Below are 25,343 nucleotides of genomic sequence, written 5' to 3' on the forward strand. Positions count from 1 at the left end.
CTCTCCTCTTTCTCCCTCCCTTCCCCCTTCTCTAAAAATAAATAAATAAAGCCTTTTTTTTTAAAAAAAAGGAATTTTTAAGTATTTTATTTTTATGTATTTTTAGAGAGAGGGGAAGGGAGAGAGAGATGGAGAGAAACATCAATCAGTTGCCTTTCACACACTCCCAACTGGGGACCTGACCCAAAACCCAGGTATGTGCCCTGACCGGAATCAAATGGGCAACCTTTTGATTCACAGACCGGAGCTCATCCACTGAGCCACACCAGCCAAGACGGGGTACTGAACAGTTTTAATAGAAATAAGAGTAAACAGTTTTAATAGAATTAAGAGTAAACATCATTTCTAGTAAAGGAGGCAACTAGAAATGACTTCAGTGTTTATCAGTGCCCCCAGATTTATGGTACATCCATACCATGAACAACATGAGGGGAACTAGCTTAGTAAAGGTCAGGTCCTTAATAACATTAGCTAAATGGTATCAAGTCACTGAATAAACCAGCTCTGGATCCTCCTTTGTGTAAGTTGCATCATTTTCTGAATATTGACATATGGTTCTTGCCAGCAGTTATATTCAGTCAAAAGCAAGATATCACTGCTAATTTTTTAAAGTCAAAACTATATAAGGTGTGTATAAGGACCTAATATGCCATATGTAACAACTTCAAAGATTTTAAATATACTTTGATGTTGCAAAGAAGAATTTGGAAGAGTTCTAATGTTCAACAAAGATATCAGAAATGATAATGTAACTTGGCTTTAGTGCTGAATTTAGCCATCTTTAAAGGATTTTTAGAACAATCAGAATTTGAGTAGCTAAAGGTAGTGGAATGGCTAGATGGATATGAAGTGTAGAAAACAATATATTAAATTAGAGAAAACTATTTAAGGGGCTTATTTTAAGTTGCAAGAATTTAGTTTTATATAAAATATCAAATACTACCATTGAGGTTATTTTATTTCCCATTATAAAGGTAAGTATTGTTTTGTGAAACCTGTATTAGTTTGGGTATGTGGATAAAAGTAATGTCTGTGCACCATATGTTTGAGCTGAGTATAAAATCAATTTCTTACTGCGGGTGATGGTCAAAAATGTTGAAAGCTAATGTATTAGGACACAATAAAATGAAGGATTTAACTTTAGGATGGAAGTCTTTGAGTTAAGATAGTGGACTGAGCCAATACAAGAAACTCCCTTCTTGTTTCTAATATATAGAAACACCAGAGAAGATAACCAGAAACAGGTTGTATTGATGATGGTGTGGTATTTTTAGAACACACAACAGGACTTGAAAGCAAGAAAAAGGATTCTCTAGATGCCCCAAATGAAGAGGACTCAGTGACGGTAGAGAATCAACAGTGTGTGGCCCTCAGGGAAAACTGAGCTTACACCTATGGGTTAGATGCTTTCATGTCCATGTAGGAGTCAGTCAGGGCACGGGCCCTATGCTGCAGGTGCTACTGGAACAAGGCTCACTCACAAAGCCTAGAGAAAGCTGTTCCATGATTAGATACTCAAAAAATGCCCCCACTTCCACCGCTTGGGGACAAGGGAGGAAACTGTTAATCTCAGGAAATTTGGGGCTGGAACTCAACTCTAAGAGCTAGGGAGGCCTAATTTGCGTTACCAAAAACCTAGTGCTGAAACTTAAGCCTTAAAACACTAAGGCTTAAAATGACCCAGAGCCCAAGATCATACTCCATTAGTCCTTCTCTAGAAGAAACAACCATAAAACGATTCAGTAGGTACATCTCAACAAACCAGTAGACCACAGACTCCATTGGAACATAACTGCTGTGCCCACACACCCAAAACAACACAGCATATACACAGCAACCAGCTGTTGTGAGAGGTTAGTAGATGACAAATGGTGGGAGCAGAGTTCTACCCGTGAAACCAGAGTAATTAGAGAAAGAAACTTTTAAATTAACTTCATTAAAAGACTGAAGGGAACTAAGAATTCATTAAACAAGAGTAAAATGTTACCCAACAAAGAGCCAGGTAGATTTGAAAGTGAAACAAATAGAAGTTTTAGAAATAAAAGTAGTGTCTGGGAAGAAAAATATAATGTAAACTAACCCTAAGACAATGAAATTATAGTTTCTGAAATTTCAAGACTGGCTAAGAAGGTCAGATGTTAAAACCAAAGGTAAATTTGAGACACAGTCTTTTAGAAATCTAGTACTACCTTAATATTAAAGCTCTCATTCTACCAAAGAATCTAACAGATCACAAGCAGTGTATCTCCAAGCATCACCCTTTTAGTCTTTAAACTGATTGCCCCTGCTTTGTCTCTTTGCGTCATTCCCAGGGAGGAAAATACAACTAATGGCAGTTCCTCTTTCCACTTGTCACTCAAAAGACTTTAGGGGAAATCAGTGTGGCTCCGGCTCCTCAGGAGGAGGATGGAACCCCTTGCAATAATGTGTTCATGTACATTTATTTGTAAATGGATACGTCCTATGAAAGAACTCTTTATGAATGTATTGTCTTTACTGTTTCTTCTCCACTCATAATTTGATATTGTATGACAATATTATCATTAGCATTACTGTTTTGATCACTAACAATTGCATAGTTTTCTTTACATATTTGCTAAGATTTATATATGGAAATTATTTTTCAGTCACTTTGAAAGAATATATTTGAAACTGTTTTTCTAGTAGTGATACTGATCTCAACTTTGATTTTTTCCATGTCCCTCATGTGCTGTAGCACACGTTTTTGAGATGACTAACTATAGTTTGGGGTATGGTTTGTAGCAATAGAATAGACATTTTTCTGCAAACGGTAACTGGTCCCAATGGGGTTCAAACTTGTGATCTTGGCCTCATTATCGCGCTTTTGTAACCATCAGACCTAACAGATATATTATACATATTTCAGTCAGTAATCTTGAAATTGAGTCATATTTTTAATATTACCCCTGGCTTATTTCAAATATGTAATTAAAAATCACTTTGGGACATTTCTCACTTTTGTTTGATAGTAAAAGTAACAAAAGTAAAGCAGACAGCCAAAGAACCTAACTGACTTTTCATCTTCCCTGTGTTTTCTATGACAGTGAAAGTCACAAAAGTGAAGCTTGCAGGCAAAGAACCTAACTCACTTTGCGGAGAGTGCTACGGTACCTTTTTCTTTTAGTGAGGCTATAGCAGGTCTGATGTCAGTCACTTTAGAGACCTTTAGACCTCAGTGCTCATTTATTGCTAAAATGTACCAGCTCTGCTTCTGCATTATGAAGATCATCTGTCAACACTTTGAGATATTCTCCTTTGTTATTAAGCTTGTGATGCTCTACACTGTCAGGTTTTTTGCCAATTATAGTTAAGGTACAATGGTGTATTCACCAGATCAAAGTCTCACATTGGCGGTAGAAGGATGATTTGTAAGTCTTTATTCATCTGAATTGTACAATAGAACACCTGAGGAATGCAAATAATCCCTCTGAGGCCTCTACAGGAAAGGCTGTTAAAGTGACAGGGTAGAACTATTGTTATTCTGAATTGATGTTTTAGCCAAAGTAATTATTTCTTATCTTGTTGTTTCCTAACAGTTCTAGTTTTATTAGTTATGTTGACCATATTTATGAAGCAAAATATATATGATATTTTTATTATTATCCTTTTACATGGGCTTGTTTAATTTCACTTTCATTGACTCTGTATTTGGTGTGTGATTTTTTAAATTGCATACTTGATTGTATCTGACTTGCATAATAAATGTATGACATACTTTAATGTACAGTTTGGTCTGAGTAGTGTAAGTCTGTGAAGTAACCTAGAATCTCATAATTCTATTATAGGCAGAAATATCAATTTAAATTTGCCCTTTTTTTTTTCATTAACCTGTCCTTTATAATTTTGGATAAGAAAATACCTGGTTTGAGTTTCCTATTTTAAAGGGTGCTAAACCAAGCTGGGTTGGTCTGGTTTTCCTAGGATGTGACCAAAAGGAAAAAATAATTATGAAAAGAAAGAACCACTGATAACATATTAAATAAATAAACTGTATGTTAGCCTTGTATAACAAACATGTACAAACTTGTGAATTTTTCATTCCTTTATCCTATTCTAAATCCTACTTAGTAGGTCATATATGCTTTTAATTTTCTAATAATGCTGATTCTCTGTCATTTTCTTTGATAGAGAGTATTAATAAATTTGTGGCTTAATTCTTGTGTTTCTTTTCCCTAATGTGACATTAACATTGATTATTTAACTCAAGCAGGGGTGTCCCACCCATGGCCTGCAGGCTGTATGCTGCTCAACATAAAGCCATAAATTTATTTGAAACCTTTTTTTTGCTCATCAGTTTTCATTAGTGTTTATATATTTAATATGTGGCCCAAGACAGCTCTTCTTCTTCCAGTGTGGCCCAGAGATGCCAAAAGGTTGGACACCCCTGCAAGTTTTTTGCCATAGTAGCTATTAAAACCTTTGTCTAAATATGGGAGCCTAGTGGAACTAGTATACATAGTACTATATACTATGTATGATATACATTAATATAAATTTCTATGAAATCTATATTCAATTCTACAGTAAACTCTATTCTAGAATTATAGGCATACATACTATGATTATCTGAGAATAAAGATTAATAATAGTAATTACTGTTAATATTTGTTTCCTGTATGCCAGGCATTACTTTTTTGGGTCCTTTACAATATAATATGTACTGTTTGATCTCCATTTTTATAGATGAGGAAACTGAGGCTTAGAAAGGTTCAGTAACCTGCCCAAGAATTAAAAAGCCAGCAAAGTGATAGGATCAGAATTTGGTTGATGTATTCACTACACTTACTTCTTTTGTGTTCTAACTACTACATTGTCAGAATACCCCATGCTTTGCAGAACAAAAAATAAGGTCATCTTTTTAAGTAATACTTGGTATCAATTTCCTAACTGATTTGGCTTTTCAAACCCTTTTCAATTCAAAGGATTTTATTTCCTTTACAGTTCTATTACTCATGATCCTACAGAGCAGTGTGTATGTAGTCAATTAGATTTGTAAATCTGTATTTCTGGACACGTTTGTTTTGATTAGCAGAAAGCTCCCTCAAAACCAATACAAATGTAAACTCTTGTTAGTCTGAGAAGGAACTAAACCAAGCATATAGATATCTGGGTGGAACAAATTGTTTATTTATCAAAGACTCTTCAAAAATTAGTTGTACTTTTAGGTCTGATGTCTATACAAACAGAACTTAGTTTTTGTTTTTTAAAAATTTGCTTTGTTAAGTAAGGAAAATAATTCAAAATTGAGGTTTTTCAAGGGCACAGGTGTTAATGCTGAACAAATTTATTGTAACTTAAAAGTTTTAAAATATTTGTATAATAGTTCCTATAGATAATGTGCTAAAGTAAAACTGGATTACAGTAAAATATTATGGCGTATACCTGAAGCAATTGCTGCCTGTTAATGCCTTGACCTTGGAAAGCTATACACAAAAAGATGGCATCATAAAACCGTGCAATTCTTATGAATATGTATGTGCTACTTGATAATAATGAATGTGGTACAGTCATGCATGCACTACAAGATAATGTTGTGCCCTTTTTTGTCTACAGGTTGATAAAAATTAAAGAGTGGGTGGACAGGTATGACCCAGGTGCCTTGGTCATTCCTTTTAGTGGGGCCTTGGAACTCAAGTTGCAAGAATTGAGTGCTGAGGAGAGACAGAAGTATCTGGAAGCGAACATGACACAAAGGTTAATTTAGCATTCATTTTCTCTACACTTTATTATCAACTATTTCCTTGCAGTAATTTAATTGCTTGCGCTGATAGAATAATAAATGACAGAGTAATTACCATTATAAAGAGGGAATCTTCTCCTTTCTTTACCATGAGACAGAGTGAAAAGATTTATTTTAAATTAAGTTTTTAACTGTCATCTGTCATCTCTGTACGGTGTTTTAATTATAACATAGGTATTAGTTATGTATATTTTTGAGAAGCAACGATCGCCAAAACTCTTTCGTCATGTTCAGTGGGGGAGGGGAAAGGGTGAATCAGTTGCTTGAATTTTTTCTGAGTAACCGTAAAATATTGTTTAAACATTGGATTTCTATCAAATAATTTTACTTTCATGACCCACAACCTGGACATGATTAATATTGGAGGAAATAGCCATATAATGGGTAGGTCAAATATTTCTTTTTTATAGTAAACAATTCTAAACAGTATATTCAGACTAATACAATTAGAACCATTTTTAAAGGGGTTTTATAGAAATAGTTACATGCTTTCTTATTTCTTCAAGTGCACTAGAAAGATGAATGGTCATTTACTAATATCTTTTAACATTTTCTGCTTGAAATGAATAATTTTAGCTCTATACAAATCTCTGGCACTATCAACTTGTGTGTTGAGTGAATTTGTTTCATTTTATTTCAGTGCTTTGCCAAAGATCATTAAGGCTGGGTTTGCAGCACTCCAACTAGAATACTTTTTCACTGCAGGCCCAGATGAAGTGCGTGCATGGACCATCAGGGTAAGATTCATACTTATTCATCAGCTATATCCAGTTCCACACTATTGAATTCAGATTGATATCACTGACTTTGAAGTTTGTCATGGTGGCGGTTAGCTAGTCATTACAGATGAGGTTTTTGTCCAGGATAACTTTAATTATTTGTGAGCTGCTGAACAGTGAAAGTGGAGCGGCATTGATTGAGGCAGGTAACAATTGATTCTGCCTATTACATAGTATGAATTTCTTCATCCTGTAGAATCTGTCTACCCTCCTCCTGTGGTCAGAGATAAGACACACCAGTATTGTGCTTGCTTAATCTGTGTGACTGGGTTTGTCTGCAGTGAAATTGATGTTGCTTTTCATTTTGTATTCGCTAAGTTTGTTTGGGTTGCGGGTGGTTCTTTCCTCCTTTGGTTTGCTCGGATTACATTTTCAGCAATAAAAGCAATATGACATCATTATGCTCTTCATAGATACAAAGTTGGGCTCAAAGAGCTAAACTCAGTGTGTAATAATTCATGTCTTTTGTACTTCGAATTCATAGAAGTAGTGTTTATTGTTTTCAATGTTATATATTCAATCTTCTTTAAAAATGTGATTTGTATTTTAAATATTGATGTATACTGATTAGGACCAGAGAAAATGACTAATTTATTCCCAGAGGACAATAGAAACTGAACTGTAATGGCTTGCTTTTAAATGTAAATATATTGTAATATTCTACTGAAAAATATTTTGAAATATATGTGATCCCAAATAGTGTTATCAAACATAAAAATTATGTCAGAACTTTTAGAAATACTCAATGTCTTACTCATTTCTTTTATAAGCTTTTAAAATATATGCTACAAGATTAATTTAGTGCTGCTTTGATTTCTTTTTTCCCTGACTACCACAATTTATTGTAACATTTATTTTGATTTAATATGGATAGGAACATGGAGACAGTTCAACATAGTGTTAAATGTGTTGTGTGAATGTGAGATTCACTTTCCTCTTACCTCCTCTTCCCTTTGTAAAAAACAAAAATGTTGATTGATTTCTAACCAAGGTTCTTTACGTAGACTTAAAAATAACGTCAAGGCAACTCTGAGTTGGTAAATAAATTGCCAGGGTTTATTTGTACTATGTATTTTAAAGCATTAAAACTTCTGAGTGTAAGTATGCGTAACAGGAAAGATAACGTGTTCTGGGCTTGAAAATGTGAAAGCTGGTTTATCTTAAGACTGATTGTAAGTATCCGTGATTTAATGTGCTGAGATATTTAGTCAGGTAAGCATCAGTGAGTAGCCATATTAACCCAATACATCTTTTATTGTAAAAACTGTGCTTTATAGTGTCAGACTTCTTATCACTTTAACATGCTTTATTAAGCAGTGTTTAGGTCACCATTACTTCTCAAATTTCTTTCCATGGTTGTGTGTGTCTGGGATGTATGTCCTTGTAATGTAACATATGGGGTCATTATAAGACATTTCTCTTCCCACATCAACTTGAATTTTTCTACATGATGGTTAGGAGCAGGGTATACAATGTAAAATGCTCAAAAATTGTGTTAGGAAAACTTCAAAATTATTTGCCAAACATAGATTATATGATTTGTTGGAAATATCTTTAAAATGTCCCTTTATATATTGATTTTTATATGTTCTTTAGATGAGCTGAAAATTTCAAGGCTTTTAAAGGCTTTTATCTTTTTAAAATCTTTGATAATTCATCTGAAAGTACTTTAAAATCTTTATTTTTTTCCCACTGTGAAGAATAGAAAATCGAATGAAACCCAGGCCAAAACCAGACCACCGCATCTAAATCAATAAAACGCGGGCTGCCTGTTAGGAAAAAACAAAGCTGTGCTTCGCTAATATCTGCTGGTCGGGTCTGTGCTGAATCTGCTGCACAGAGAGTTGCCCCGTGTTGAAAATGCACTGATTGTGTGTCTGAACATCTTAACTGATGTTTAAACTAAGTTGAAGTCACCCCCAACTGCAGATCAGAAAAAAGAAACTCTACATTACAATCAGTCATCTTAACGCAGTCCTTTTCTCTGGTCTGTCTTTTCACAGAAAGGACGAAGGCTCCTCAAGCTGCAGGAAAGATTCATACAGATTTTGAAAGGGATTCATTATGGCTGAAGTAATGAAATATGAAGATTTTAAAGAGGAAGGTTCTGAAAATGCGGTCAAGGTAAGGAATTAGTTTTTTTAGTTTCATATTTTGTAATGTACTAATAAGTAGCAATGTACTCATGATCAAAATGAATAATCATCATTTAAACTGTGTGTCAGGGTTTTGGTGGCACTGTCAATTGATTGAAGAGCTATAGGTGTTTACATGCTCTGATAATTTTAAAATGTGTGAATTGTGTTTTTTCTAAAGCTCAAACTAGTTTAAGAAATTATAAATAATTTCAAAGAATTTGTTCACTGATGGCCAGTAGAAATTTATACTTATTTACACTTGCACGGCTTAATAGAAGTAGCACTGTATGCTGATGATCAGTACAAAGAAGGGGACAGAATATCTGTTGTTACTGAAACTTCTATGGCTGTACTTTTTTTCAAAAAGATCTTTGGGAATTGAGTTGCTTTCTCACACTAGAGGGCAGGTCCAAAAACTGTGCTTTATTTTACCTAATAAGTATAATTTGATTTGCAGCCACAATAGTAAAGCAATGTTATAGGTGAGTAATGAATGATTTTTTAAATGTTAAATTGTATTTCAGGCTTAATCTTGTTTGGCTTTATAAGTTTTACTTAGCCGAATCTGGTAGGTATGTCGTCTCTAATGATAGATAGGTCAGAGTGATTAAACTGAAATTGTAGTAAGCTTCTTTATCTTTAATTTAATTTTATATTGAAAAACTATCCAATAGAAAATGTGGAAAAATTTAAAGAGGCCTCTTGTGCTTACTATTTCATAATTTGAAAGGAATGCAGAAGAGTTTATTTTAAGTTTAGTTTATTCTCACTGGGATCATTGGAAAGATCATACTAAGCAGCAGGACTTTAACAGAACTTTTGAAACCCAGGAAGAGGAGGGGAAACATCTTGGTATAATTGGTTCAATGTGGAATGAGAGAGCCATTTTGTTTTTTTAAAATGAGTGAGAGAAGTTACAGTTTATGACTAAACAATGTCATTAACTTCGCTGTGGTGTCATCTGCATATCAGTAGATAGGTATGTAAATATTGAGATTGAACTTTGTCAGGAATACTAATTAGACTTGAAAATCTCAGTTTATTTTTCAACTTGCAACATCATGTTGGCATATGTACTTTTTATACAGTAAAGATGATTAAAATAAACATTTTTTTCTTTTACTAGAATTTAGAAATCAGATGCTGCTTTTTTAAAATCTTGTGTGATAAGCCTGTTCCACCAATCCTTAATAGATGTCTACATTGTAATAGACTTGAAAGATGTATAAATTGTGAATACTTCCTTTAACAACACAGGGAAACTTTATAGTATACATTAAAATACTTTCTGCTTGTAGAAATGCTTAACACAAACAAGGTGCTTTTATACTATAAATTGGAAGTGATTGACCTGTGGATTTTCAGATTAGAATACCATTAGTTGTTTTATGTGATTTTTAATCTCTAAAATATTTCAAAATTTGAACTCCAAGTAAACAAAGCATTTGTGGAATGTTTTATGCTCTTACAATAAATACTTGCATATTATCAAGTAGGTTTTATGTTTCAGAGCAAAATTGTATATGTGTGTATATATGTATATGTATCTCTAATACCAAGGCAGCATAACTAATTTAATGCCAGTGCTGTGAACTATATACCGAATAGCTCTGTGTGGGCTTTGTAGTCTACAGGGATATCACATTATTAGCAATCATATCTGCTTAGGCAAAGCTGGCTTCTACAGATGGCTGCTTTCAAGTGCAAATGAACTGGTTAGACGTGTCTTGTTTAATACATACTCAAGATTCACAAATGGGTATTGATTTTTTTTTCCAACCAGTGTTTCTGATAGCAGTGGAAAATGGATTAAATGGTCTCTAGAGAATTTAAAGGAACACTGTCACCTTAATTAATAGTAAACTTGAGTGGTAACAAAGATATAAACTTACATTAATATGTCACGTCAATATGATGTAAATTGTATAGTTTTATAACAGTGAATATTCTCAAAATAAGTAGCATATGGCCTTCAATACATCACTTGCCTTTATGAAGATCTGAGAAAGAGAGTGTGTGTGTGCCTTTTAGAATGTTAGAGTATCATGGCTTTTTAAAAATTAGCTTTGTTTCAATAGCACACATTGTTAGTAGGTGATTTTTTCATTTGTAGTCTAGATATTTGAAAATATGCTTACTACAGCTCTGTGATCTGGTTTGTTGATTTTTAACCTTAGATGTAAGATCTTCGTTAGTGATATGTCTTGTTAGTATAACTGCACTTGACTTTGAACATTCTTATTAATATGTTCAAAGGGAAGTTGTTGGGCAAAGGTTTTATGTTCTCAATAAATTCTAACAGAAGGAAAATACTTTTGAGAATTTTTTCCAAAAGATCCTCGAGCCCTTGTTGTCGATGGTAGGATTACATGGACTGTGTCGGTTTGTACATTAGTGAGCGTGGTTGCTGAAGAGCCTGTTGTGCTTAGGATGGTGTAGTGTGTGTGCTGCACCATGGGGTGAACCTAGGTCTCTGGAACTGCTGTGTGTTTGCATTAGAATTACTGGCCGATTGCATGTCTAAATCTGCATACCAGCAGGTGGAATCAGTTGCTTTGCCAACTGATATACAACTGGAAAAAATGTCTGTCTTTGCAATTCCAACCTGTTAGAGAGCCTGCCTGTAACTAGGGCCATTCATATAGGCCTACCTCGTTTTACTGCACTTTGCTTCATTGTGCTTCACAATGTTGCATTTTTTTACAAATTTAAGGCCAGACCCTCTACCTGCAAAAAGATTACAAATCACTTTATTGCAATACTCACTTTGTTGTGGTGGTCTGGAACCAAACCCATGGTATCTCCAAGGTTCTTCATGATGAATTCTAGTACACACTACTATGTATGGTCATTGTCAAGATTAAATCAACTACAGGGAAATAATTTGAAAACCATGCAGTACAATTGATAGTAATTTTTCTTGTCACAGACCATATTTTCAACATCAGCAATATCACCACAGAATTTCTTTAAGAAAATACAGAAGCCTTGCCCAGGCTGGGTAGCTCAGCTGGTTAGAGCATCCCAATACACCAAGGTTGTGGGTTCAATCCTGGGTCAGGATCAGCACATACAAGAATCAACTAATAAATGCATGGATAGGTGTAACAAATCAATGTCTGTCTGTCTGTCTGTCTGTTTCCCTCTCTTTCTTCCTTTTTCTAAAACCAATAAATAAAAAATTTCTAAAAAGAAATAAAGAAGTCTTAAACTAGTTATGTAGTCTTTTTTTTCCTACCTGGTTTGATCTGTTTTGTTACAGTGACTTGCTGGATGTTTGCAGACACATCAGAAATGTACCATAAACAGCATGTAATGAAACTTAATGATATTGGTGTAATTACATTTATGTACCAACAATTTAGTGGAGAATACATTATGATTATGTATGTATGGGAAATCTAATTCTGCCCAAATCAGGAATACTGTGCTTCTCTCTGAGTCTAGTTTTTAATTTTTTTAATATGACCCAATAAGTATAATACTTGTGCCTTACGCATTTAGTTGTACAATAATCCCTTTCTTCTGTATTTCCTATTTGCAGGCTGCTGGAAAGTACAGGCAACAAGGCAGAAATTAATTGTTGAAGATGGAGATATTATCTTCTTCAAATTTAATACACCTCAGCAACCGAAGAAGAAATAAATTTTACTTATTGCTCAGATAAACATACAATTTCCAAAAGGTGTATGATTTTTTTAATTAAAATTTCTGAAACTGAAGGGACAAACAGAATTGGGGGTGGGAATCTTCTACAAACAGAATTATTTTTATTTGTTCTAAAATTAAAATGCTGTGTACCTCTGATGAAAAATGCAAGTTCTCTAACGTGAGCAGCTTTGCTTTTCACGTGATTAAGACCCCTCCAAACTGCAGAAGCTTTCCAGGAACCACATTACTCTCATGATACTTCATTAATCTCCATCATGTACGCCAAGCCTGACACCACTGACAGTGAGGACAATGTGGCTTGCTCCTTTCTGAATCTACAGATAATGCATGTTTTACAGTACTCCAGATGTCTACACTCAATAAAACATTTGACAAAACCAGCCTCGGTGTGTTTGGGGATGTCTGTATTGACTGGCTGTGGTGTGCTGAGTGCGATACGGCACCTGGTGGTTGCTGATTACAGAATTTTAAGGCGTGTGTGTGACACAGTAACTGGCAGTGTGGGGCAGCTGCAATTGTATCTAAAAAGTGAGTCTTTCATGGGAATCAGAAGAATAGTATACCAGGGATTTGTTTCAAGAAAGTTAATTAATTTGTAGATGGACATTTATTGAAGGATGATAGCAGTGATGCTACAAAGGATATAACATGAGTGACTGGGACCAAAAGCAAAAAAATGTGAAAAAGTCTGCCTCAAAAATTAAGGGACCGTTGTTGTTCTTCTGACCATATGGAAGAGAGTGTTTATTTTAATCTTTCCTTTGAGATTATGAAGTTACTGTGAAAACTAACCGTTCATGCCTGGTGGTGGTTTTTGTTTAAATTCAGTAGTGAGTGTAAACATTTATTACTAAAAAGATTAGACCTTGAAAATAAAAAACTTTTGTACTTGCTATCAAATATTTTAGACAAGTTGAAATTTTTGTGTGTGTAAGTTAAGCACTTTCGAAAATTGTAATAGGAAATTCTGAAAGAAAATAATGATGAGTTAGTCATGTGGAGACCAGTTGGCCCTCAGCCTCCTTCTCTAACATGACACCCTTCAGGCTCTGTCCTCCCCGTGCCCGCCCCTTCTCCCCTGGTCACACTCCTGCGAGCCCTCCCTTGTCGCCAGCCACGGTCCTTTTGTTTCCCCTGTGCCAAAGGGCCATTTCAGTGGAATGCAGATTCATACCTGGGTCAGCCCTTTATTCTGTTGTTTTACTTTGTCACATCAAAGATAAAGAAATATTAAACACAGGCAAACTTAACATGGAAACTTAATGTAGCACAAAAGGCAAGAAAAAAGTGAGTTTAAAGGGGCTCTGGCTATACATAGGAAAGGGTGTTTAAAGAGGATTCGGTTGAATATTAATGTAATTTAGAAGCTTTTAAGTAAGTATACTCTCTCGAGAATCAGACGCAGGAGTCCCCCCTATCCTCAGGGATATGTTCCAGAACCCCAGTGGGTACCTGAAACTGAGGGTACCCCCAAGCACTATATATACTGTGGTTTTTCATACCTGTGATAAAGTTTAATTAATAAATTAGGCACAGTGAGAGATTAAGAACAACAATAAAATAGAACCTTTGTAATTATTATACAGAAGTTACGTAAATGTGGTCTCTACTAGCCGATCTGATACTGAAGCAGCTACTAAGTGACTAGCAGGCAGACAGCATACACAGTGTGCAGATCCTGGATGATAGGGTCACTCGTGTCCTGGACGGCACAGAGCGAGACAGCGTGGGATTCACCATGCTATTCAGAACACTGTGTGATTTAAAACTCATTTGTTTCTGGAATTCTTGAGTTATATTTTTGGACTTCAGTTGACCGCAGGTAACTGAAACTGCAGAAAGCAAAACCACAGATAAGGAGGAACTAGATGGAGCAAGATATTCTGTTGCAAATATAAAATTAGTAAACTGCAGCAGAGAAATAAAACTAAGTGAAAATTTTTAAAAACAGCTAAATAAACATGAAACTCAGGCACAAGTGTAGTTGACCAAGTTTGCTATGAAAATTCTTGTATTTCTGTATTGGAGAAACATACAGATTAGTGGATTGTTAGGGATTTTACTAGTATAGAAGTCAAATACTTTGCTTTTGAGTCTTCTCCAAAGTAACTGCATAGACTTCTTAAATAAGTTTGAAATCTCATTTAAAAGCCTTTAAGATTGTGTATTTACATTGCAGGACAGAACCATTAATGAGAGAGAGAAGTTTTTGAGGATAACTGCATTCATTAGGGGCTAAAATTAAATGCTAAAAAATGTTCAATTTGATTAGACGTTCTTCAACATTCTAAATATGTGTACAAATTTTATTTGCTGCAAATGTTGAGGATTCCAAGAACTTTTTACATTTTGATAACTGAGTATGCCTATATCTTCATATTTAATATCGGTGATAATCATATGTATTTTAGGATTATAAGTGAGTATTTTTTTCACCTGTCTGTAGCTCCATCTTAACCAAATTTGTAGTTAAGAGATTTATTGTTTGCCCAAATTTGGAAAAAGTTTGTGATGACATTTAGCTTAGTTTTATCATATTACCTTTGTACTTGCTCTTTGGGCACCTGCTCCCAGATCAGAGCCACACCCCCGTCTTCACCCCACAAAACTCCAGGCACCTTTCGTCATCAGCATAGTTGGATTGCGAAGCTTCTGTTCACTTATAATTTGCCAGCTCCACTTGAAAAGTAAGTCTTCTTACTCATGATTAATCAATTTTCCTGCATTTAAGTCCAGATCAATGTTTTTATCCTTGGTATTTTCAAAACTCCTTTGTAACAACTCTGTCCCCCTCAAAGAGTCAGGGAAAGAAAATTCCTTCTTTTCCTGTCTTATATTTTTCTGATTAGTCTACTTAAATGCACTTAATACTCTTTTTTATTTTGCCAGATATTTCAAATGTGTTGATTATCTCTAATGGCAAACTGCTTTAGCTGGGAAAATTGATCTCATCTATTTTAAGCTAGTAGAAATACACGGGCAATAAAATAAAAGAGCTAGGTTTGACCTTTGAGTGACTTTTTTGTCTCCTTCTAACTGATTTGGGGCCCATTATAAAAACTGACCGTTCTTGAATTGCCCTCATGCTACATGAATATCTGACCCACTTATAAATTAGTATCTCACTGAAAAGCTCGCATCACAATCAGGAATATAAAAACAAGGGGCCTCACTGATCACACAGGCCACACTCCAGGGTTTTTAAAGCACGTACCTGGTCTGGTCCTTGGCTTTGCCGTCTAGGGACTTGATTTGTTTCAGGTCAGCTGATGCTGTGTGTAATACTTTCCAAACTTTAGAGTCTAATTTGTAAACTAGAATGCAAGTCCTTTCACTTACAGTAGAATGTGTTTGTGATACATAAATAGCAAAGGCCCATACTCAGGAGCCAGGAAGCCAGGATTTGAATCCTGACTGCACCGCATGCTGGATGTGTGACTCCGGTTAGGCAAGTCAGCTGTAATATGGGGACGAGACAACAGAATCTCCTTCACAGGGTTGTTGTAAAGGTTAAATGAATTTATACATGTAAGACGCTAAAACTGCTTAGCACCTACTAAGTGCTTAGTAGATATTGGCAATTCTTTTAATTTAAATTTGGAGTGTTACAGCATCTGGATCCACTCAAGAGACCAAATCATAGAAGGGAAAGTTGCTTGGTGAATGTAAAACTAGGCAGAACCTAAAGGTTCTTCAGGAAATCACTTGTGGGATTTCTAATGGACATTCCCAATTGCGTATACTTCTGTTTACTTGATGAATAAGCCAGTTGATTAGTCGTTCTTCTGTATGGCCATAGTAAAATGATAAACAAATAATTACAGCATTTCTTCTAAGGACAGATGAGAGTGGGAGATAATAGGGGGATCTGCCCATTTAGCATCGCAGCCCTTTAAGCTTTAGAGTATGCAACAGAATTCTTAACGAAACAGGAAAAACCAGTCACATGAGTTGGGATTTTCAGAGCCAACTCTTCCTGTCATTCTGGACTTGCCACTGCCCAAACCAGACAGTGGCTTATTTTGATGCTCTTCCGGTGGAATACTTCTCTGCCTGCTTTCTTACTATGGACAATAGAGTTGCTTTCACCTTTTGACTACGAACCTAAGGAGGTAGCGAAGCCTTCACCAGGTGCTCGAAGGCCCGCAGAGCCATTGGGTAAGGGCAGTGCATTCCTTCTCCTGCCACAGGAGTGTGGGAAAGAGAATAAAAAGCAGTCTTTGACTCTCCTGATCTTCATGAAAATTGCCTATTTTTTTCTGGTGAAATATACCCCCTTTGGTTTGCCTTAGAGTACAAAAAAATAGATCACATCTTCATTTAATTACATTCAATCACATTTTCTAGTCCTCTTATATAGTTTTATAATACACTCTTCAGATCATAACTGTCTCTGTTAGAAGGAGGTTATTTGCAGATTGTTATTTCAATGTTGATTTTACTCAGAGAATGACATGAGGGTCTGCTGGTTGCCTACCAAAATGCATTTTTCTTTTCATACTTTAGAGTATAGCTGGGTACGTGGCTGTCCCGCTACAGACTGCCCAGCCTCCTTCCAGCTAGGTCCAGGTCACGTGACTAAGTTCTTGTCGGTGGAATGTGAATGAAGGTGGATTCCAGATGTAGACCTTAAAATGATGGATGTGTGCTCCCCAGGAACTTTTCTTCCTCTAGAGAATCCATTAATAATTCACACAAGGACAGTACCCTAGGGGACCGTGGAGCGACAGTAGGGCAGGAACTTGCATCTCGGAAGGACCCTCAGGAAGACAGCACCCAGTAACCCGCTGCTTACCTTTGGGCTGGTACATGAGAAGGAAAGGAACCTTCAGATATTCTTGAAGCTACTGTACTTGAGCTGCCGTGTTTCTGTCGCAGCAGCTTAGTTTCTACCTTAGCAAATACAGATGTTTTCTGTACTTCTCTCCTTTATAACTTATTTGGAGCTTCTACCTTCTGTTCTGTGTTATGAAGACAGCTTTATAGGGTGAAAAGAGCTTAATCAGATCTACATTGAGATACCACTTCCACCACTTAGATGTCACTACTTTAGGTTCTTCATGTGTATAGTGAAGATCATTGATGGACTAGGTCTGTCCAGAAGGTATCCAGCCTTCAGTAATATGAAAAATAGAGATGTTTATTGAAGAAGATACAAGAAACAGTGTACGAAGGACATGATGCCTCAGTCCCCTTCAAAATAGGCACCTCGGGACCTCACACTGTTCTCACCAATTGCCATCAGCTGACCCATCATATTTTCCTGAATCTCATTGACAGAAATCTCTTCCCTTTCAAAGGTAATTTTAGTTTTTGGAAAAGTCAGATGTCACAGGGCACCTAATCTGTGCTGTATAGGGGGGCTGAGTCACTTGGGTGGTTTGATGTTTTGCCAAAAAAGTCTGCACAAGACATGATGCAAGGGCACATTGTTGTGATGAAGCTGCCAATCACCAGTTGCCCATAGCTGCAGCCTTCTGAATCATCCGATAGTTTCCACAGAGGAATGTTCAAGCTTAACACAAAATCTGATGGTACTCACTCAGTCATTTTGAATGCGGTGGCCACACAGTACACATGCTCACTCAACAGCGTCTACCAACCCTACTGACTAGTACAGTGAAGTTGTCATTGTTCACACGTGTGCATTCCAGTCCACTCTCCTTAGCTGCCAGGTTACATTGATGTGCAAAGCATCCTCATGATAGTAAGTGGCTGGACTTTTTCTGGATAGACCTTGTATAAACTGCATACAAAAATTGTTAATGCACGAGATGACTCATTGGACAGTATGTATGTTTCAGAAACTGATAAAACACTGGTTCCCATAGATGGGAAGATAAATAATTTTCTGTGATCTGAAGAATTGAAATCTATATCCACTATCATAGGTTTCAACTGTAATGACAAAAATAATTTGAAACAATTTAAATATCCATCAATATAGGGAAATGGTGGAACAAATTACACATCCATACAAAGAATACCTTCATGGTGGGGAGAAAATGCAGACAACTGTAATTGAACAACAATAAAGTAATTTCTAAAAAAGAATAGACATTCATTTGTGGCTGAGATTTAATGAAAAAAAAAAAGTACCTTCAGACTTTAAAAAGAATGAAGTACATCTATGTGAGCTGGCACAGAAACATTTCTTACTTTGCTTTGTGAAAAGTAAGCGCCAGGACAAAATGTATAGTATGGTTACAAACGTAACCTCGACTGGTGTGTTTCCTTTCAAATAGTTGTATTTGTGTATGTGTTGTATACATCTACACATATTCTTACAGAAATGGGGCTATATCTAATTGTTAGGCAATTTTTCACTCAAATGTCTGAATTAAAGATTTGAAGGCAATGTAAAATTGCAACTAGAATTACATCATGTCTGAGGACTTTTAAAATACTCATTAAAGCCAAGATAAGAGGAGCGAAAAAGGATCCAGCTATCAAAAGAAGAGGGTACGAGCGTCTCAAGCAGAAGGAACGGCAAATGCAGAGACGGAGGCAGGAAAGAGCCTGGCGTTCTGGGAGAAGACAGGAGGCTGGAGTGGCTACAGTGTAATGAATACAAGGTTCTCAATTACACAGAGCTTCGTATGTATGATGCAGTGCTGGGATTTTATTCTAACTTAAACAGATAGCCACTAGAGGGTTTTAAACAAGACAGGCATATGATCTTATTTATATTTTAAGGATCACCTGGAATCTTGACCCATCTGCCACGTTACCCAGTCCTCCCAGCTGTGAGAGCCAGCTGTGAGAACGAAGCAAAGTGCTGGTGGATGTACAGAGGGGCAGATGGAGCAGAGGCCCTGGGAGCAGCACTTGGCCCTGTTGGAGGCTAGAGAAGTGCACCGGATGTGCCTTACTGGCCAGGGCATAGAAACATAATGCGAGCCATGCATGTAATTTAAATTTTTCTAGCAGCCACATTTTTAAAGAAATAATTCATCTTAATAATATATTTTATTTAACCCTATAAATCCAAATATCAATATTTTAACATGTAAGCAACCTAAAAATTATTAACATGTTTTAGATATTTTTCTTTCATACTGAGTCTTCAAAATCTGGCGTGTATTTTATACCTACAATACATCTTGATTCAAACTAGCCATGTTTCCAGGTTCCGGAGCCACATATGCCTTAGTGGCCACTGTAGTGACCAGTGCAGGTCTGGGGCTTTGTCCTTCCCACTAAGGAATTTAGCCTGAAATCTCATCCCCATGTGATGTCAACAAATCTCAAAAAAAGGCACTTTGCTCAGGCTGGTTGTGTTTTCATTTAAAGCTGCATGTTAAAAATGTATGATAAATCCTCATTTCCTTTTTTTTAAGAAAAAGTTTAGGTGGCTTATTGACTAGAGGATGACAAGGAGAGACTAGTTATAGTAGTACCAGTAAGACTGACTCTTGCCCTGGCCAGGTAACTCAATTGGTTAGGCTAAGCATTGTCCTGATACACCAAGGTTGTGGGTTTGATCCCTGGTCAGGGCACATAGAAAAGTCAGCCAATGAATGCATAAATAATTTCAACAGCTCTCTCTCAATTCAATCAATCATCAATCAATCAATAAGAAGATTGACTCTGAACATAGACTGAGTACAAATGGAATGATGCAATTTGGTTTGATCTGCTTGCTAGAGGAAGACACTGATGGATTGGATGAGTAGAGGGAAGGGAGAAATTAAGAATGAACCCTATTCTGGGAGTATATCCAAAGAAATCCAAAACATTAAACCAAAAGAATGTATATACCCCCATGTTCGTTTCAGCATTATTTACCACAGCCAGGTTATGGAAGCAAATAGACGAGCAAATAAAAAAGCTGTGGCACATATACATGATGGAATACTACTTGGCCATGAAAAAGAATGAAATCTTACTTCTTGCAACAGCGTGGATGGACCTAGAGGATATTGTCCTAAATGAAATAAGATAAAGAAAGAAAGACAAATACCATATGATTTCACTTAGATGTGGAATCTAAACAACAAAATAAACAAAACTGAAATACTCAATACAGAGAATAAACGGGTGGTTGCCAGGGAGAAGGAGGATTGTGGGGCTAGGCGGAGAAGTCAAAGGGATTAAGAACTACAGACTGGCAGTTACAGGATAGTCACAAAGATGTAAATTACAGCATAGAGAATAAAGAAGTCAGTAATATCATGATGACTGTGTATGGGGCCAGGTGGATACTGGACATAACTGGGGGACCACTTTGTAAAGCATAGGGTTGTCTAACCACTATGCTGTACACCTGAAACTAATATAAAATAATATTGAATGTAAACTGTAATTGAAAAAAAAATACCTCATGTAAAAAAAAAAAAAGAATGATTCCCAGGGTTGTAGTGTGAGCTACTGGATGTGTAATGGTGTCATTTACTGAGATGGGGAAGCAGCAGGTATAAAATGTGTGTGGAGGTGGAAATCAAGAATCTATTTTGAATGTAGGTGACACTACCTGACTTCAAGACTTAATATAAAGCTACTGTAATCAAGAAAGCGTGGCATTGGTGAAAGAATAGACAAATAGATCAATGGAACAGAACAGAGAGCCCAGAAATAGCCACGTATGTATAGTCAACTGATCTTTGACAAAGGAGCAAATACAATACAATGAAGCAAAGAGTCCTTTCAACAAATGGTGCTGGAACAACTTGACGTCCACATGCAAAAAAAAAAATGAATCTAGACATAGACCTTACACCTGTCACTAAAAGTAACTTAAAATGGATCAGAGACCTAAATGTAAAACACAAAACTAGCAAACTCCTAGAAGATAACAAAGGAGAAAACCAGATGACCTTGGGTATGGTGATGACATTTTAGACACAACACTAAAGACACAATCCAGAGAAGAGAGAATTGACAAGCCAGACTGCCTTAAAAGTAAAAGCTGCTGTTCTGCAAAAGATGCTGTCAAGACAATGAGACAAACCACTGACTGGGAGAAAATATTTGCAAAAGACATATCTGATAAAGAACTGTTACCCAAAATATAAAACGAACTCTAAAAACTCAACAATAAGAAAATAAACAGCTCAATTTAAAAATGTTTAAAATGTAGGTTCAAGATGCCCTTTAAACACCTTTGGGTAGATATTAAGATGGCCACTAGCTTCATGTGTCTGAAGCTCAGAAGAAAGTTTGAGGCAGCAGATAATATAAATTTAGAATCATCACTCCATGGTGCTACTTAAAACCTGGTGGCTGGAATAAATCACCTAGACTAGAGAGAGAGCACAGAAACAGAAAAGGAGATGGCCGGGTAGTGAGCCTGATGCAGATGTCAGGAAAGGAGCAGGGTCAGCAAAACAGCTGAAGGGAGCAGCTGATGAGGTAGGAGCATCGAGAGACTATGGTGTCAGAGCGGCGGAAGTCAATTTCCAAAAGAAAGCAAAGGCTGCCGAACAGTTGAAAAAAATGAAGACAAAGATGTGCTGGTTGACAAGTTCTGTTTCATTTAAAAGCAAGTGTAAATTACTCTTTTGAGAAGCTTAGCTATAAAGGAGACAAGAAAAATGGGGTGGAGGCTGGAGGGCGATGTTCAGGCAATAGTGTGGGTGGGGGGTTGGCTGGTGGGTTGGTTTGGGGTTTTTAGCAATGGGAAATGATAGAGCGTGTCTTCATGCTGATAGAAATGCTTGTGGGGAGGAGAGTCTGAGGCTGACGAAGCAAGAGAGAAAAGAGGGAACAGAAGAAGCAGGAACCTTGAGAAGTTACGTGGTGAGGGGGTAAGATGTGGAACAGAGGTGTGGGCGCTGGCCTCCAGTAGATGCTTCTTTCATGGGAAGAGGAGAGAAGACAGGGAAGACTTGAGCAGGTGTGTAGTTTGTTGTCTCTGAGTTTGAGTCGAAGCCATCAGCAGAGGAGTGTGGAGAGAGGAGGTCTGAGGGAAAGGTAGGAGGTTTACACAGCCCTCTTCAAACGTGCACTTTTGCTTCTGTTTTTCTTTAAAACCTTGGACTAGCACGGAATCCTGGAAGCCTCTGTTTAGTAACTGTTAGGGTGGTCGGTAACATGGGCTGTGAAGGCATTCACAAAGAGCAGAAAGTGCAGAGAAGAAAGGGTGTTTATTTTTACTTTCCCAGGGGAGGGAAAGGGCTAGGTGCGGAGATGTGCGCCAGCCGCGGGGGGTCAGGGCTTTGGGCTTTTATGGGGGATGGGGCGGCTGTAGAGCAGGGCGTTTCAGCTGGGCTGCAGCTTGTTCTAACGTTATCTTTGGGAGCAGGGTACCCCATCAGGTGGTCAGGTCCTTGTGGTCTTGTCTGTCCTGTTCCGTGGCTTCCAGAACCTCTGTGCCTGCAGGGCGCCTCCAGTAATTTTCTAGGCCTGAGGATAAAGGCTCATAAACAGTGAGTGTCAGTCATGCTTGGAGGTCTAGCCAGCTCTGGGAAAGAGGGCCCGAGAAAGTGGCTTTTGTCCTGTTGGGAGCCCTTTGCTTCCCGGGTTGTGGGCAGGGGCAGCAGCACTTGGGGTACGAGTCAATCATGGGTCAGTTCAGAAGGACTCCGGCATGTGACCCACGTGGGCAGTGGGCTGCCTCGGTCCGGGGAGGAGCACCCTGTGCTCCTGCTCTTTACCGTGTCCCCAGGACTAGGAAGTGCTGGCACGTCAGGTCCCCTCGGATGAGCTCTGCTTTATAGTTTACTAGTGTCGTGAAAGGTTCCTCAGCTCTGACTCTCAGGGCAGCCACGTCAGAGCAGTTTCTGTTTAGATCAGCTAACCACCCTTCTTTAGAAGTTTCATTCCCAGTAGAGAGTAGAAGGCAGGGTTGCTGCTAACAAATGCTATCAATAAGGGGGCAGGGGTGATATGCAGGGTTTGTGGCCTTTCATTTCAGTCCTTTGAAAGCCCATAAAAGTGTAGACAGGAGAGCACAGACGGAACTGCTGAGGCTCTTGCCTGCGCGGGTGAACTAACCCTGTGTACTGATACCTATCTGCCCGCTCCAAGGAGCCTCGTCTCTCGAATGCAGAGCTCCCGGTGCCTCGAGCGTCCATCCAGTTCGCTGCTCTTCTCATCGCTGCACGAGAGCAAGCGCACTCACTGTGGTCGAAGTTTGTGCGTCAGTGATTTCAGCCACTGGGTTTATCATGTTTGTGTCATTTGGGAGTGAATTCCAGGGACCCTCAAGATACAACTTCTTTTTACTTGAAAGTGGATTTAATTAAAACAACTGTAAGGTTTGGCCTAGTGTTATGTCTAAGGAAGGAGCCTGCCCTGTGGCCTCTTACAAAGCCACGTATTACACAGTATCAAGTTTGAGGTCTTTACCCGATTTAAGCAATGTACCAAGTAAAAGGCATTTTTTTTTTCTGCATCCTTGGAATAGCAATGACCAGTGCAGGCACTGGGGACCAATGTCTTACCTTCCACTGGCTAAGGCCTCCAGATGTCCCAGGCACTGCTGCTTGTTTGCCCATAACAACCTACTACCCGCTCGCCCTCTGCTCCTCGCTAGCAAAATCTCAGCTTTGTTCCACAGAGAGCGAGTGTGCCCAGCTCCAGGAAATGAGTCATTATTGGTTTAAACTCATCCTGTAATCTCTCTTCCCTGCCAGGGACAAGGGGTAGGCAGGTGACCCAGCTCTGACCTGTGACAAGCGAAGAGGCCTGGGGAGGGGGCTTGGCAGAGCTGTGGGGGGAAACATTCCTCCCTGATTAAAAAGAGGGAGACAAGAAGAGAGAGCCCCTCTCTTTTTCCTCCTGCTGTGAGAACTGGAGGTGAATTCCAGGGCTCCCTGGACATCATCCTCTTTTATTTGAAATGGACTTAAATACTACGTGCAATTATGGAAAAGGAAAGCCAAGACATGGGCCAAGAAGCATCCCTGTTGCTAGCCAGTCCTGGAGCAGCCTCCTTCCAGACCTGCTTTGTGCAAGAATTAAATGCCCTCATTGTTGAAGCCGCTTTTAGTTAAGTATTCCATTACTTGCAGCCAAACGCCCCCAGGCACACGTGACTTCACAGAACTGACTACACTCAGGAGCATTTATAACTGACACTCTCCCCCAGCTCTACGTAAACACCCCTCATCTTCTGCCTGGTGGTTAAGCCGTGGCTCCATTGTCAAATACAGTTGAAGATCCAAGAATGTTATAAAAGCAAAGTGTTTTAATTCTTTTGGTTTTCTAGCACCCTGGCAAAGTGGAATAATATAAATAAAATGGGTTTTAAATAACTAATCTGTAGAAAAGAGAATGTTGGTATTCACAAATAGTCGTTTTAGCATTTCTTCTTTAAATTGTTTTTCAACCTTTCTGGCTCAGCATTCCAGCTCTTAATTGGGTCAGCCATGGGGAATTATTGGAAACCAACCATGACAGTCTCCACAGAGTGACTGAGGCGGTCACTATGCTATTTTTTTCGTTGCTGTAAAAGCTCACCTGCATTAGTAAAATCCCAAATATTCTTCATTCTTTAGGGCTTGGCATTTTTTAACCTTATTTGCCTATAACTTCAGCATGTTATCCATTTTTATTACTAGAGGCTTACATTTGTTCTGCTTTTAATACATTCATCACAGTTTTTCTCCTTCTCAACCCATTCATATATTTATAGCTTGCATCCCTGAAAATGCAGGAATTTGGCTAAACCTCATTTTGAGGACTGCTAGGTCAAATGGGTAGATGACAACACTGTCACTTAAGGAATGAACTACCAAATGGACACCTCCAGTTCCCCCTGGTTTTCTGTTTTCCATATTTTTGCCTGAGAGTACAATTACGGTGTTTGGGTTCAAACCAGCTCTGGGAAACCCCTGACATTTTGTAATAAGCAAAAGGAGTCATAAACTACCATCTGCTCAGAGCCGAAAAAAACCATGCAGCCAGCCTAAGTGCAATAAGCACAAGCTCCTCTCCATTCTGAGTTTTAGGTGTTAAGTTGGCCGAGGCAGATGTAGTCACTGACAGTAGATACGACCTTATTTGCTAACTACATGAATTGGGGCTGGGCGTGGGGTTGGGGGTGGGAGG

At 37.8% G+C, this 25,343-nt stretch overlaps 1 protein-coding gene across 1 annotated transcript in view; it reads left to right on the forward strand.

Annotated features, from left to right (window-relative positions):
* Positions 1–12,730, forward strand: part of OLA1 (Obg like ATPase 1) — a 160,468-nt gene extending 147,738 nt beyond the window's left edge. The window contains 7 exon segments of the mRNA XM_028508819.2: positions 5,575–5,715; positions 6,402–6,498; position 8,383; positions 8,544–8,588; positions 8,591–8,664; positions 12,223–12,253; positions 12,256–12,730. Of these exon segments, the coding sequence (XP_028364620.1) occupies positions 5,575–5,715; positions 6,402–6,498; position 8,383; positions 8,544–8,588; positions 8,591–8,664; positions 12,223–12,253; positions 12,256–12,323 (457 nt within the window). The 3' untranslated portion in view covers positions 12,324–12,730.
* The last annotated feature ends 12,613 nt before the right edge of the window (positions 12,731–25,343 follow it).

Source organism: Phyllostomus discolor, chromosome 4 (genome assembly GCF_004126475.2).
Source record: "Phyllostomus discolor isolate MPI-MPIP mPhyDis1 chromosome 4, mPhyDis1.pri.v3, whole genome shotgun sequence".
NCBI lineage: Eukaryota > Metazoa > Chordata > Mammalia > Chiroptera > Phyllostomidae > Phyllostomus > Phyllostomus discolor.